The 16,276-nt window shown below is 46.7% G+C and overlaps 1 protein-coding gene across 1 annotated transcript in view; it reads left to right on the top strand.

Annotated features, from left to right (window-relative positions):
* ralbp1 (ralA binding protein 1) overlaps nt 1–9,112 on the top strand; it is a 45,718-nt gene extending 36,606 nt beyond the window's left edge. The window contains exons 12-13 of the mRNA XM_041842970.1: nt 7,171–7,291; nt 8,611–9,112. Of these exons, the coding sequence (XP_041698904.1) occupies nt 7,171–7,291; nt 8,611–8,934 (445 nt within the window). The 3' untranslated portion in view covers nt 8,935–9,112. The remainder of the gene's footprint in view (nt 1–7,170; nt 7,292–8,610) is intronic.
* Nucleotides 9,113–16,276: the final 7,164 nt, after the last annotated feature.

Below are 16,276 nucleotides of genomic sequence, written 5' to 3'. Positions count from 1 at the left end.
CAGTTTTAGACAGTAGCCAACAGGCTGTATCCTGACAGTTTTAGACAGTAGCCAATAGGCTGTACCCTTACAGTTTTAGACATTAGCCAATAGGCTGTATCCTGACAGTTTTAGACAGTAGCCAACAGGCTGTATCCTGACAGTTTTAGACAGTAGCCAACAGGCTGTATCCTGACAGTTTTAGACAGTAGCCAACAGGCTGTATCCTGACAGTTTTAGACAGTAGCCAATAGGCTGTACCCTTACAGTTTTAGACATTAGCTAATAGGCTGTATCCTGACAGTTTTAGACAGTAGCCAACAGGCTGTATCCTGACAGTTTTAGACATTAGCCAACAGGCTGTATCCTGACAGTTTTAGACAGTAGCCAACAGGCTGTATCCTGACAGTTTTAGACAGTAGCCAACAGGCTGAACCCTGACAGTTTTAGACAGTAGCCAACAGGCTGTATCCTGACAGTTTTAGACAGTAGCCAACAGGCTGAATCCTGACAGTTTTAGACAGTAGCCAACAGGCTGAACCCTGACAGTTTTAGACAGTAGCCAACAGGCTGTATCCTGACAGTTTTAGACAGTAGCCAACAGGCTGTATCCTGACAGTTTTAGACAGTAGCCAACAGGCTGTACCCTGACAGTTTTAGACAGTAGCCAACAGGCTGTACCCTGACAGTTTTAGACAGTAGCCAACAGGCTGTATCCTGACAGTTTTAGACAGTAGCCAACAGGCTGTATGACAGTTTTAGACAGTAGCCAACAGGCTGTACCCTGACAGTTTTAGACAGTAGCCAACAGGCTGTATCCTGACAGTTTTAGACAGTAGCCAACAGGCTGTACCCTGACAGTTTTAGACAGTAGCCAACAGGCTGTATCCTGACAGTTTTAGACAGTAGCCAACAGGCTGTATCCTGACAGTTTTAGACAGTAGCCAACAGGCTGTACCCTGACAGTTTTAGACAGTAGCCAACAGGCTGTATCCTGACAGTTTTAGACAGTAGCCAACAGGCTGTACCCTGACAGTTTTAGACAGTAGCCAACAGGCTGTATCCTGACAGTTTTAGACAGTAGCCAACAGGCTGTATCCTGACAGTTTTAGACAGTAGCCAACAGGCTGTATCCTGACAGTTTTAGACATTAGCCAACAGGCTGTATCCTGACAGTTTTAGACAGTAGCCAACAGGCTGTATCCTGACAGTTTTAGACAGTAGCCAACAGGCTGTATCCTGACAGTTTTAGACAGTAGCCAACAGGCTGTATCCTGACAGTTTTAGACAGTAGCCAACAGGCTGAACCCTGACAGTTTTAGACAGTAGCCAATAGGCTGTATCCTGACAGTTTTAGACATTAGCCAACAGGCTGTATCCTGACAGTTTTAGACATTAGCCAACAGGCTGTATCCTGACAGTTTTAGACATTAGCCAACAGGCTGTATCCTGACAGTTTTAGACAGTAGCCAACAGGCTGTATCCTGACAGTTTTAGACAGTAGCCAACAGGCTGTATCCTGACAGTTTTAGACATTAGCCAACAGGCTGTACCCTGACAGTTTTAGACATTAGCCAATAGTCTATTGTGGCTATCTGAGCATAATGTAGGCCTACCTACAAAACCAACGGAGCGAATCCCATAACATTTACACATGGAAATAGCTTTTGATGTCTATGATATAGCCTACAGTAGCCTATAGGTGGTGTTCAGTGCAGGCCTACATTGCATGGGTTGGGTTAAATGTGGAAGACACATTTCAGTTGAATGCATTCAGTTGTACGACTGACGAGGTATTCTCCTTAACCTGGTTCTGACTTGCTACAGACTGTTCAGCAACAACAGTACAGATGCAACTCAGTCCAGCCCTTTTTCTATCACCACCACCACAATCTTATTTTACATCGCAGTGTTTCCCGTATTTTAATTTAGCAGCCAAAGTTGTATTTCTTTTTGTTTGCATTGTGAACTTAACGACTAAAACCAGATATAAAATATGTAGAAAAGATAATGGACATACATAAATAATAATAATAATAATAATGATGATAATATATGCAAGAACTGTTCGTCGGGAGCTTCATGAAATGGGTTTCCATGGCCGAGCAGCCGCACACAAGCATAAGGTCACCATGCGCAATGCCAAGCGTCGGCTGGAGTGGTGTAAAGCTCGCCGCCATTGGACTCTGGAGCAGTGGAAACGCGTTCTCTGGCGTGATGAATCACGCTTCACCATCTGGGAGTCCGACGGACAAATCTGGGTTTGGCGGATGCCAGGAGAACGCTACCTGCCCCAATGCATAGTGCCAACTGTAAAGTTTGGTGGAGGAGGAATAATGGTCTGGGGCAGTTTTTCATGGTTTGGGCAAGGCCCCTTAGTTTCAGTGAAGGGAAACCTTAACGCTACAGCATACAATGACATTCTAGACGATTCTGTGCTTCCAACTTTGTGGCAACAGTTTGGGGAAGGCCCGTTCCTGTTTCAGCATGACAATGCCCCCGTGCACAAAGCGAGGTCCATACAGAAATGGTTTGTTGAGATCGGTGTGGAAGAACTTGACTGGCCTGCACAGAGCCCTGACCTCAACCCCATCGAACACCTTTGGGATGAATTGGAACACAGACTGCGAGCCAGGCCTAATCGCCCAACATCAGTGCCCGACCTCACTAATGCTCTTGTGGCTGAATGGAAGCAAGTCCCCGCAGCAATGTTCCAACATCTAGTGGAAAGCCTTCCCAGAAGAGTGGAGGCTGTTATAGCAGCAAAGGGGGGGACCAACTCCATATTAATGCCCGTGATTTTGGAATGAGATGTTCGACGAGCAGGTGTCCACATACTTTTGATCATGTAGGGTATATGTATATAAAGATCATCTCTGAGAACTAACAATCACCCAAATAAAAACTACAGAATTGAAATAATGTCATGGCATGGGGTCCCCCATTGATTTGGTTATAATGTTTGAGTCACTCAGATAGCAGAAGAACACAGCATAAGCCATGGCAAAATGTGTAGAACTGCAGGGATGTAGCTTCTAAAACAGCAAAGTTCTCTGCAGCCAAGAAGAGTAAATAATGTTGGTCCGAGACCCCGCCTTTGGCCACGCCCACTACCACGCAGCCGTCACGCCCACCATCTAAGCCCCATTTTGATCCAGAAAACAAATTACAATGTATATTTGGAGAGACAAGTTACAATGTATATTTGTAGCATTTTATGCATTCAGAGTATTTGGGGAGGGTTTCGATGAGGTAAATGCAGATGGTTGCGGTAAAGAGGTCAATTGAACTCGACCAAAACAATTGAAACGCCATGGAAACGCGTGGGGGGAAAGATCCCGAATCTCCTCATTGCCCCCCAGCAAAATTAGCCTACATTTAGGGTATAGATGTATTTCATAGGGATGTAACGATTCACCCGGTTCAAATGTTTAAGATACGAGCTGGACCCCAAACTGATCCTACCTTAGCATGCATTGGTCAGAAAATCTATCTAAACTATACGAATCACCGGTCCACAAATAATAGTTATTTCTCATATTACTTTCTACTTCCTGAAAATACCTCTCATCTTTTTGTGACAACTGATGCGGCCTCTCCTTCAGTGTTGAACTAAGCATCGTAACTGTGTTGACAGTCATTGATCAACAAGTCATTTTGCATACCTATCAACCCCAGGCAATATCAGTAGCCTAGTCAAACTTTTCGCGCGCTGACCAGGCTGCGTTGTCACCTTCAACATTCAAATGGTTGTAAAATGGCTTGCGCAATATTAGGCTTTATTAGTTGAGTGACAACCAATGTAATTTGCTAGGTTATTTTTATAAAAATGCCCTGTTGAAAGTTATGTTTTACCGGAATAAAAGTAGCCTAAGCTACCGGCAGAGAGACAACTCTCATCTGGTTATATAGCCTACCTACTGATGGACTCATCTGGTTATATAGCCTACCTACTGATGGACTCATCTGGTTATATAGCCTACCTACTGATGGACTCATCTGGTTATATAGCCTACCTACTGATGGACTCATCTGGTTATATAGCCTACCTACTGATGGACTCATCTGGTTATATAGCCTACCTACTGATGGACTCATCTGGTTATATAGCCTACCTACTGATGGACTCATCTGGTTATATAGCCTACCTACTGATGGACTCATCTGGTTATATAGCCTACCTACTGATGGACTCATCTGGTTATATAGCCTACCTACTGATGGACTCATCTGGTTATATAGCCTACCTACTGATGGACTCATCTGGTTTTATAGCCTACCTACTGATGGACTCATCTGGTTATATAGCCTACCTACTGATGGACTCATCTGGTTATATAGCCTACCTACTGATGGACTCATTTGGTTATATAGCCTACCTACTGATGGACTCATCTGGTTATATAGCCTACCTACTGATGGACTCATCTGGTTATATAGCCTACCTACTGATGGACTCATCTGGTTATATAGCCTACCTACTGATGGACTCATCTGGTTATATATAGCCTACCTACTGATGGACTCATCTGGTTATATATAGCCTACCTACTGATGGACTCATCTGGTTATATAGCCTACCTACTGATGGACTCATCTGGTTATATAGCCTACCTACTGATGGACTCATCTGGTTATATAGCCTACCTACTGATGGACTCATCTGGTTATATAGCCTACCTACTGATGGACTCATCTGGTTATATAGCCTACCTACTGATGGACTCATCTGGTTATATATAGCCTACCTACTGATGGACTCATCTGGTTATATAGCCTACCTACTGATGGACTCATCTGGTTATATAGCCTACCTGCTGGGCACGGCTACTAGTGCTGAGCGATTTAGTGCTTTTTTTTTAGGTTGTTTCAGTTTGATGATTAAATGATCTCTGGCCTTCGTGCACAGCATGCACTGCTCTACTTGTGAAGTTCCAATGAGTGGCACAGCCTCCCGGTACCCGAATGGTATTGCCAACCTCAGTAAGCATGGCTGTCTTTTTGCATGACCGGGTAAAGAAGTTATGAAAACTGTCAAAACAAACCTTTTGCGTCTTGGACCCCTGTGCTAAAACGAAGTTTAGTGTGTGGACATAACGATGACAGTGGGTTTTCATGTCAAAATGGTCTAAACCAGGGATGGGCAACTTTGATTGGGGTGTGGGGGTCACAAAAAAACGGAACTCATCCTGAGGGGCCCCCCCCACCTTGTGATCAAAACATTTAAGCGCCCCCCCCTCGTGACAGCGAAGAGAAAAAAAAGTATATTTTAAAGTTAATTTCCACCAATTCTACACGTTGCCATTGGGTGGAGGCAAATGTTTGCAGTTTTTAATATGATAACTGATGATCAATGGGCCCCACCCCGGTCGGTAATTCAACCATGATTACTACAAGTTTAGATAGCAAGGCCGCAAGACTATCTTACCAATCAAAAAAAATTAAATCACTGACATTACGTTTTAGTCATTTAGCAGACGCTCTTATCCAGAGTGACCTGAGCAATTAGGGTTAAGTGCCTTGCTCAAGGGCACATCGACAGATTTTTCACCTAGTCGGCTCGGGGATTAGAACCAGCGACCTTTCAGCCCCTGCTGATGCAAAACCATTGTGCAATCTATTGTTCTAAGTCTTAACAGTAAGTTGTAGCTAATGATCGCTACAAACATGCAACAGTTAGTGTCTAGCAATCCGTTAATTAGGAGATGGCATCCCTGAGCTAAACAGGTAAACAAGGCTACACGCTAACGGCATTACCGATAGGTTACAAGTGTAACGAAAAAATAGCAATCAGTAGCAATGTAATTACATTTTTGTAATTTTAACAGACACTCTTATCCAGAGCGACTTAAGAGTAGTGAGTTCATACATTTTTCATACTTTTTTTTTTTCCTGTACTGGTCCCCCGCGGGAATCGAACCGTTGCATGCGCGGTGCTCTACCAACTGAGGTCACACGGGCCCATTACTCAGTATAAACCATCCCCCAATGACATAAGCCCCCAATTTACATTGCGGACACTTCTAGTTACAAAGGCTCCGTGGCAACCAACAGGCAGAACTTAACACGCTCCTGCAGGTTACCTGCTGGTTCACTTAAAGGGAAAGTGCAATTCCTGATTTCCAGCAATGATCATTCAGAAAATGCTAGCGGCCATGACTGAAGGCAAACGAGTTGTTTTGGGGGTGTGGTTTGATGTGGGTGTTTCTTGGGTGTGTCTTTGCCATCCAATCACAACAAACAAGGCCAGTAGTGGGTAGTAAATGCTCACTGACAGGGCTGTAAACACATTTCTGGACAACATTTGAGAGAAATAAGCTATTTGTGCGTATGGAACATTTTGGGAATCTTTTATTTCAGCTCATGAAATATGGGACCAACATTTACATGTAGCGTTTATACTTTTGTTCAGTGTACATTTTTAACAGTGGAAACGATATTAACTACTGCGAGTTGAATGCCCAGTCTTGAGTCAGCTCAGCTGTCCTGCAACACTGTTCTATCACTGGCTAGTTTGGTCGGGTCTCTCCTTATATCCACTGTTAGATCTTCCTGGAGGAAATCCCAGAACGAAATAATAATAATAATAATAATATGCCATTTAGCAGACGCTTTTATCCAAAGCGACTTACAGTCATGCGTGCATAATTTTTTTTGTGTATGGATGGTCCCGGGGATCGAACCCACTACCCTGGGGATCGACATGTAGACATTGCACAAACATCGCCCAACTTGAGTGTAGATACATATATCAACTAAACATCGATGGGTGTGTTTGTGTTACAAAGACAAAACATTTTATGCTGTGTAAATATCATATTGATATAACAATTTTATTTGTCACATGCGCCGAATACAACTGGTGTAGACTTTACCGTGAAATGTGTGTATCAAGAATGGTCCACCATCGAAAGGACATCCAGCCAACTTGACACAACTGTGGGAAGCGTTGGAGTCAACATGGGCCAGCATCCCTATGGAACGCTTTCGACACCTTGTAGAGTCCATGCCCTGACGAATTGAGGCTGTTCTGAGGGCAAAAGGGTGGGTGGAACTCAATATTAGGAAGGTGTTCTTAATGTTTTGTACGCTCAGTGTATACATATGCCTTAACTAGGGCAGATAGGGGAGAGGCGTTGTGTATATGGTGTATGTAACTTACGCTCAGCTCTCCTCTCCCTGTGTCTGTAGTCGTCAGCAGGGTCGCAGTGAGACAGAGGAGTACTCTTCAGACAGTGAGAGTGAGAGTGAAGACGAGGAGGAACTCCAGATGATCCTGGAAGAGCTGCAGAAACAGAACGAAGAACTGGAGGTGAGAGACGGAGGGAGGTGAGAGACGGAGGGAGGTGAGAGACGGAGGGAGGTGAGAGACGGAGGGAGGTGAGAGACGGAGGGAGGTGAGAGACGGAGGGAGGTGAGAGACGGAGGGAGGGAGGTGAGAGACGGAGGGAGGGAGGTGAGAGACGGAGGGAGGGAGGTGAGAGACGGAGGGAGGGAGGTGAGAGACGGAGGGAGGGAGGTGAGAGACGGAGGGAGGGAGGTGAGAGACGGAGGGAGGGAGGTGAGAGACGGAGGGAGGGAGGAGAGAGACGGAGGGAGGTGAGAGACGGAGGGAGGTGAGAGACGGAGGGAGGTGAGAGACGGAGGGAGGAGAGAGACGGAGGGAGGTGAGAGACGGAGGGAGGAGAGAGACGGAGGGAGGTGAGAGACGGAGGGAGGTGAGAGACGGAGGGAGGTGAGAGACGGAGGGAGGTGAGAGACGGAGGGAGGTGAGAGACGGAGGGAGGTGAGAGACGGAGGGAGGTGAGAGACGGAGGGAGGTGAGGGACGGGTAGGAGGGAGGTGAGAGACGGAGGGAGGTGAGAGACGGAGGGAGGTGAGAGACGGAGGGAGGTGAGAGACGGAGGGAGGTGAGAGACGGAGGGGGTGAGAGACGGAGGGAGGTGAGAGACGGAGGGAGGGAGGTGAGAGACGGAGGGAGGGAGATGAGAGACGGAGGGAGGTGAGGGACGGGGAGGAGAGGTACGGGGAGGGAGGAGAGGGATGGGGAGGGAGGAGAGAGACGGGGAGGAGAGAGACGGAGGGAGGAGAGAGACGAGGAGGGGGGGGAGTGAGGAGAGAGAGGGGGGGAGGAGAGAGACGGGGGAGGAGAGAGACGGAGGGAGGAGAGAGACGGAGGGAGGAGAGAGACGGGGAGGAGAGAGACGGGGAGGAGAGAGACCGAGGGAGGAGAGAGACCGAGGGAGGAGAGGGGAGGAGAGGGGGGAGGGAGGAGAGGGAAGGGAGGGAGGAGAGGGGAGAGAGAGGGGGGAGGGAGGAGAGAGACGGAGGGAGAGGGGGGAGGAGAGAGACCGAGGGAGGAGAGGGGAGGAGGGGGGAGAGAGACGGGGGGGAGAGAGACGGGGGGGGAGGGGGAGGGAGGAGAGGGGGAGGGAGGAGAGGGAGGGAGGAGGGAGGTGAGAGGGGGAGGGAGGAGAGAGGGGGAGAGAGGAAGAGAGAGGGGGAGGGAGGAGAGAGGAGAGGGGGGAGAGAGGGGAAGGTTTAGGGGGATCCTAAACTGTCTCTGTCCGTCTGTCTGTCTGTCCATATCTCTGAACTCTCTCTCCTTGTCTCCATTTCTCCATCCTCCAGAACAAGAACACCCACTTCAACCAGGCCATCCACGAGGAACAGGAAGCCATCTTGGAACTGCGCGTTCAGCTCCGCCTCCTCCAGACCCACAAGCTGCAGCAGCAGGAGCTGACAGCCCCGCCTCCGGCAGAACAGGCTCCGCCCACACAGGCCAGCCCAGAGGTGAGGAGTGAGGAGCAGACCAAACGTTCCGTAGTTGCCGTGGTACCCGCTGCAGCAGCAGAGCCAGCGGTGACGGTCGAAGCCAAGAACGGGAAAGCTACAACCGCCAAGGATCCCCCTAAACCTTCCCCTAGTAAAGACAGGAGGGAGACCAACCTGTGAGCTCCTCTCCACTTCTATCCATCTATCCATCCCTCTCTCCCTGGCCTCTATCTATCTATCTATCTCGCCCTCTCCCTGGCCTCTATCCACGCCTCTCCCCCTATCCCTGGCCAAACGTGGAGGAGGAGGTGGAGGAGGAGGTGGAGGAGGAGGAGAGGAGAGGAGAGGAGAGGGGCTTCTACAGTAGGAGGTGGAGGTGGAGGAGGAGGAGGAGGAGGAGGAGGTGGAGGAGGAGGAGAGGAGAGGAGAGAGGCTTCTATAGTAGGAGGAGGAGGTGGAGGAGAGGAGAGGAGAGAGGCTTCTATAGTAGGAGGAGGAGGAGGAGGAGGAGGAGGAGAGGAGAGGAGAGAGGCTTCTACAGTAGGAGGAGTTAGGCTCCAGGGCCCATATTCATAAAGAGTCTCAGAGTAGGAGTACTGATCCTGGACCAGGTCCCCTCCCTGTCCATGTAGTCTTATTCACTACAATCTAAAAGGCAAAACTGAGTCTAGATCAGCGGCTCCTATTCGGTTGCTTTATGAATACAGGCCCTGACCTATAAGTTATGGAAAAGCATCTTACTATAGATGACAGCTTTGTAATAGGGCCCATGCAAAACCAACACCAATCCTTAACCAATAATGAATGGAATGGAACGTGACCTCTGTCCATTAATAACTGACAGAGGGGGACTGGACAAGTTCCTCTGTCTATAGAACCACATATATGGTCTTTTGAATCAATTAAAGAGAAATTTCTAAAAATATTATATATTTCATATTCGTCATCTCCAGCACCACCCCCACGTCAACATATGTGAAAATGGCGCGTCTCTATGTTTTGTAGTAAGAAAGATCAAGATGAGCGTTTCCAATGACGGGCAATGCCTCCTCGTAGTTTGTTAGACACACACGATGCACACCGTTGATGTCATTGGAAACACATCTTCCTCCATATTTTTTTTTACCACTAAACATAGAAACGCCCCCATTTTCACATATGTGGATGTTGGGGTGGTGCTGGAGATGAAATATCAATATTTAGAAATTTCCATTTTAAGAATTTATGATTGATCTATCTATAGATTATATATTTACATAATACTCTGGTAGATATTTGGAGAAGACTAATCATTGCAAATATAAAATGATTAAATGTACCTACCTGATGCCATTTATTCAGTAATATAATATATAGTAGATGATGCTAAGCTAAAGAAGTAGCACAAACATTGTCAACTTCACTTAGCAGTGCTGTGCCTGTTAATGCGAACCAGTGAATGATCTATAGAACACGTTCACAACCCAAAGATATTGCATACGAAGTGCTTGTCAACTTGCTTGTTGCTTATGAATGAGTTATGGATGGGTTATGAATGTGTTATGAAGTCCTTTTATGTAGGTAGCCTTCAAGTAAAATGTAGCCTTGCCTTTTATTCTCTACATGAATGATTACATCTCTTAATGCCAGAAGGACTGGGTGGTGTTCATTAGGCACCAAACGGAAGAAAACCAAACTGAAACGGGGAGGCACTACCTGGACTTGTTCAATAAGAAATGCTAATTTTTCACTTTACGTTGCAAAACATAAAAAAAAAAAAAAAATGTTTTTCATTGTGTGCCCTAATAAATAAGACCCTGTTATAAGTGGGCACAAGTCAACATTATAAGTCAGTCATTTCAGAATGCATAGTCTATGACCTTTTACAATGGAAACATGCTATCTATCTATCGTTGTAAAATCTGTGATGGGTGAAAGTGAAGGAGAGAAGGACGGCACAGCATGAACATTATTGTAAAATGTAAAAGATACTGTATTTTCAACTCTTACGATGTTTTTGGCGTTTCTGTTTTTTATATAAGTAATGATCCGAATTAACTGAAGGAAGATTCTAGTGTGACAGCGTTCTGTTCTTCAGCATTGGAACTTGTTGGTATGAGCAAATCCTGTTGGTAGGGAAATGTGATTTTAGAAATGTTAAATATTGTTTATCAATGAATCTGTCATGATTTGAAATGGATATGGCTCGTAACTGTGGTTTAATCTTTCGGCATCTTCGGTTATTTTCATATTGTTAAAGGCTTTCGTAGATTCCCATGGCAGTGAAAAATAAAAGTGTTCAACTGAACAGTATGGTTCCTTATTGGTCATCTGTTTTATAAACACCAGTAAAACTACCCCAAGGTTCTCTTGTCAATCAATGAATTAATCAAATTTGATTTATATAGCTGTTTTAACATTTGTCAGTAAGTATTATATACAGTGCCTTTGGAAAGTATTCAGACCCTTTCACTTTTTCCACATTTTGTTATGTTACAGCTTTATTCAAAAATTGATAAAAAATAAATAATCCTCAGCAATCTACACACACTAACCCATAATGACAAAATGAAAACAGGTTTGTAGAAATTTTAGCGAATGTTTTAAAAATAAAAAACATACCTTATTTACATAAGTATTCAGACCATTTGCTATGAGTTTTGAAATTGAGCTCAGGTGCATCCTGTTTCCATTGATCATCCTTGAGATGTTTCTACAACTTGATTGGAGTCCACCTGTGGTAAATTCAATTGATTGGACATGATTTGGAAAGGCACACACCTGTCTATACAAGGTCCCTTAGTTGACAGTGCATGTCAGAGCAAAAACCAAGCCATGAGGTCGAAGGAATTGTCTGTAGAGCTCAGAGACCTGATTGTGTCGAGGCACAGATCTGGGAAGGGTACCAAAACATTTCTGCAGTATTGAAGGTCCCAAAGAACACAGTGGCCTCCATCATTCTTAAATGGAAGAAGTTTGGAACCACCAAGACTCTTCCTAGAGCTGGCCACCGGCCAAACTGAGCAATCGGGGGAGAAGGGCCTTGGTCAGGGAGGTGACCTATAACCCGATGGTCACTCTGACAGAGCACCAGAGTTCCTCTGTGGAGATGGGAGAACCTTCCAGAAGGACAACCATTAAATTTTACATTTAACATTTAAGTCATTTAGCAGACGCTCTTATCCAGAGCGACTTACAAATTGGTGCATTCAACTTAGGATAGCCAGTGGGACAACCACTGGGGGAGGGGGGGTGTAGAAGGATTACTGTTAGACTATTCCAGGTATTCCTTGAAGAGGTAGGGTTTCAAGTGTCACCGGAAGGTGGTCAGTGACTCCGCTGTCCTGGCGTCGTGGGGGAGCTTGTTCCACCGTTGGGGTGCCAGAGCAGCGAATAGCTTTGACTGGGCTGAGCGGGAACTGTGCTTCCGTAGAGGTAGGGGGGCTAGCAGGCCAGAGGTGGATGAACGCAATGCCCTCGTTTGGGTGTAGGGACTGATCAGAGCCTGAAGGTATGGAGGTGCCGTTCCCCTCACAGCTCCATAGGCAAGCACCATGGTCTTGTAGTAGATGCGAGCTTCAACTGGAAGCCAGTGGAGTGTGCGGAGGAGCGGGGTGACGTGAGAGAACTTGGGAAGGTTGAACACCAGACGTGCTGCAGCGTTCTGGATAAGTTGTAGTGGTTTAATGGAACAGGCAGGGAGCCCAGCCAACAGCGAGTTGCAGTAATCCAGACAGGAGATGACAAGTGCCTGGATTAGGACCTGTGCCGCTTTCTGTGTAAGATAGGGTCGTACTCTGCAAATGTTGTAGAGCATGAAATTGCAGGATCGGGTCACCGCTTTGATGTTAGCGGAGAACGAAAGGGTGTTGTCCAGGGTCACGGCAAGGTTCTTTGCACTCTGGGAGGAGGACACAATGGAGTTGTCAACCGTGATGGCGAGATCATGGAGCGGGCAGTCCTTCCCCGGGAGGAAGAGCAGCGCCGTCTTATTGAGGTTCAGCTTGAGGTGGTGATCCGACATCCACACTGATATGTCTGCCAGAGATGCGATTCGCCACCTGGTTATCAGAAGGGGGAAAGGAGAAAATTAATTGTGTGTCTGCGTAGCAATGATAGGAGAGACCATGTGAGGATATGACAGAGCCAAGTGACTTGGCGTATAGAGAGAATAGGAGAGGGCCTAGAACTGAGCCCTGGGGGACACCAGTGGTGAGAGCACGTGGTGCGGAGACAGACTCTCGCCACGCCACCTGGTAGAAGCGACCTGTCAGGTAGGACACAATCCAAGAGTGAGCAGCGCCGGAGATGCCCAACTCGGAGAGGGTGGAGAGGAGGATCTGATGGTTCACAGTATCAAAGGCAGCAGATAGGTCTAGAAGGATAAGAGCAGAGGAGAGAGATTTAGCTTTAGCAGTGCGGAGAGCCTCCGTGACAGAGAAGAGCAGTCTCAGTTTTATGACCAGTCTTGAAACCTGACTGGTTTGGATCAAGAAGGTAATTCTGAGAGAGATAGCAAGAGAGTTGGCTAAAGATGGCACGCTCAATAGTTTTGGAGAGAAAAGAAGGGATACTGGTCTGTAGTTGTTGACATTTGAGGGATCGAGTGTAGGTTTTTTGAGGAGGGATGCAACTCTCGCTCTCTTGAAGATGGAAGGGACATAGCCAGCGGTCAAGGATGAGTTGATGAGCGAGGTGAGGTAAGGGAGAAGGTCTCCGGAAATGGTCTGGAGAAGAGAGGGGATAGGGTCAAGCAGGCAGGTTGTTGGGCGGCCTGCCGTCACAAGTCGCAAGATTTCATCTGGAGAGAGAGGGGAGAAAGAAGTCAAAGCATAGGTTAGGGCAGTGTGAGCAGGACCAGCGGTGTCATTTGACTTAATAAATGAGGATCGGATGTCGTTAACCTTCTTTTCAAAATGGTTGACGAAGTCATCCACAGAGAGGGAGGGGGGAGGAGGATTCAGCAGGGAGGAGATAGTGGCAAAGAGCTTCCTAGGGTTAGAGGCAGAGGCTTGAAATTTAGAGTGGTAGAAAGTGGCTTTAGCAGCAGGAACAGAGGAAGAAAATTTAGAGAGGAGGGAGTGAAAAGATGCCAGGTCCGCAGGGAGTCTAGTTTTCCTCCATTTCCGCTCGGCTGCCCGGAGCCCTGTTCTGTGAGCTCGCAATGAGTCGTCAAGCCACGAAGAAGGAGGGGAGGACCAAGCCGGCCGGGAGGATAGGGGACATAGAGAGTCAAAAGATGCAAAAAGGGAGGAGAGGAGGGTTGAGGAGGCAGAATCAGGAGATCGGAGGGAGAAGGATTTAGCAGAGGGAAGAGATGATAGGATGGAAGAGGAGAGAGTAGCGGGAGAGAGAGAGCGAAGGTTGTGACGATACATTACCATCTGAGTAGGGGCAGAGTGAGTAGTGTTGGAGGAGAGCGAGAGAGAAAAGGATTCAAAGTAGTGGTTGGAGACTTGGAGGGGAGTTGCAGTGAGATCCAGCACTCCACCAATTAGGCCTTTATAGTAGAGTGGGCCAGACGGCAGCCACTCCTGAGTTAAAGGCACATGACAGCCCACTTGGAGTTTGCCAAAAGGCACCTAAAGTCTCTCAGACCATGAGAAACAAGATTCTCTAGTCTGATGAAATCAAGACTGAACTCTTTGTCCTGAATGCCAAGCGTCACGTCTGGAAGAAACCTGGCACCATCCCTACGGTGAAGCATGGTGGTGGCAGCATCATGCTGTGGGGATGTATTTTAGCAGCAGGGACTGGGAAACTAGTCAGGATCGAGGGAAAGATGAACGGAGCAAAGTACAGAGAGATCCTTGCTGAAAACCTGCTCCAGAGTGCTCAGGACCTCAGACTGGGGCGAAGGTTCAGCTTCTAACAGGACAATGACCCTAAGCACACAGCCAAGACAACGCAGGAGTGGCTTAGGGACAAGTCTCTGAATGTCCTTGAGTGGCCCAGCCAGAGCCTGGACTTGACCCCGATCAAACATCTCTGGAGAGACCTGAAAATAGCTGTGCAGCATCACTCCCCATCCAACCTGACAGAGCATGAGATGATCTGCAGAGAAGAATTGGATAAACTCCCCAAATATAATAATATGCCATTTAGCAGACGCTTTTATCCAAAGCGACTTATAGTCATGCGTGCATACATTTTTTTTGTTTATGGGTGGTCCCGGGGATCGAACCCACTACCTTGGCGTTACAAGCACCGTGCTCTACCAGCTGAGCTACAGAGGACCACAAATACAGGTGTGCCAATCTTGTAGCGTCATACCCAAGAAGACTCGATGCTGAAATCGCTGCCAAAGGTGCTTCAACAAAGTACTGAGTAAAGGGTCTGAATACTTATGTAAATTTGTTTTTTTGTTTTTTTATTTGTAATACATTTGCAAAAAAAATCTAAAAACCTGGTTTTGCTTTGTCATTATGGGGTATTGTGTGTAGATTGATGAGGGGGGGAAAAACTATTGAATCCATTTTAGAATAAGGCTGTAACGTAACAAAATGTGGAAGAAGTCTGAATACTTTCCGAAGACACTGTAGAGCCTGACCTTGACCTCAATACAGCAAGCTGTAGCACAGTGGGTAGAAGAAACCTGGAGATGAACCAGACTCTTGGACCCCAAAAGAGCAAGCTGTAGCACAGTGGGCAGAAGAAACCTGGAGATGAACCAGACTCTTGAGGAAGGGCATCATCTTCTGGCTGTAGCAGTCTGTATCATAGCTCTGTCTCTTCAAAACTTATTGATAGGTCGTACTGGGAACTTCCGAACAAACTAAATGTTGCTATGCCGAAAGTCATCCTCTCCTCTCCTCACCGAACTCCAGTACATTCTCACACAGGCTACATAATAATTGCCACACCTGTGTAACAGTGTTGCTTCTGTCCCTCTCCTCGCCCCTACCTGGGCTTGAACCAGGGACCCTCTGCACACATCAACAACAGTCACCCTCGAAGCACCGTTACCCGTCGCTCCACAAAAGCCGCGGCCCTTGCAGAGCAAAGGGAAACAACTACTTCAAGGTCTCAGAGCGAGTGACGTCACCGATTGAAACGCTACTAGTGCGCACCGCAGCCATTTCACACCGGTTACACCTGGAACTAAGTGTAATATCCTGAATATGTTGCAGTTATATTCTCCACTGCTTGTCCTCTCACTCAAATACCTTCTCTCTTTACTCACTATATTCACTCCTATTGGGGGACCGCTATCTTGAGCCTAAAATAAACCGTTTCTTTATTCTTCTCTGGCACTATTCTTAATTTTCTTTATCTCCTTGTCTTTTTCAGATGTTCTTGTAATCTCTTCTCTTTTGAACATAAAAGTAACAGAAGAGGTTACGGCCGTCACGTGACAGTGAGCGTTTCGGGGTTGCTCCAACTGATTCCGTTTTGTTTGGAAAGATGGCCATAAGTCCTGTTTAGGGACTGAGGTTCTTTCTCTCTCTTATCTAAAGAAAAATCAGTTGTAAGCAAACATGGAGAGACAAAGGCGTTGAAAAGAAACGGAAGAAATATGCCTAGATTGCCGTAACCTTTTAAA

The sequence above is a fragment of the Coregonus clupeaformis genome, chromosome 21, assembly GCF_020615455.1.
Source record: "Coregonus clupeaformis isolate EN_2021a chromosome 21, ASM2061545v1, whole genome shotgun sequence".
NCBI lineage: Eukaryota > Metazoa > Chordata > Actinopteri > Salmoniformes > Salmonidae > Coregonus > Coregonus clupeaformis.
The sequence above is the reverse complement of the archived record's forward strand: the minus strand, read 5'-3'. Positions and strand labels throughout refer to the sequence as shown.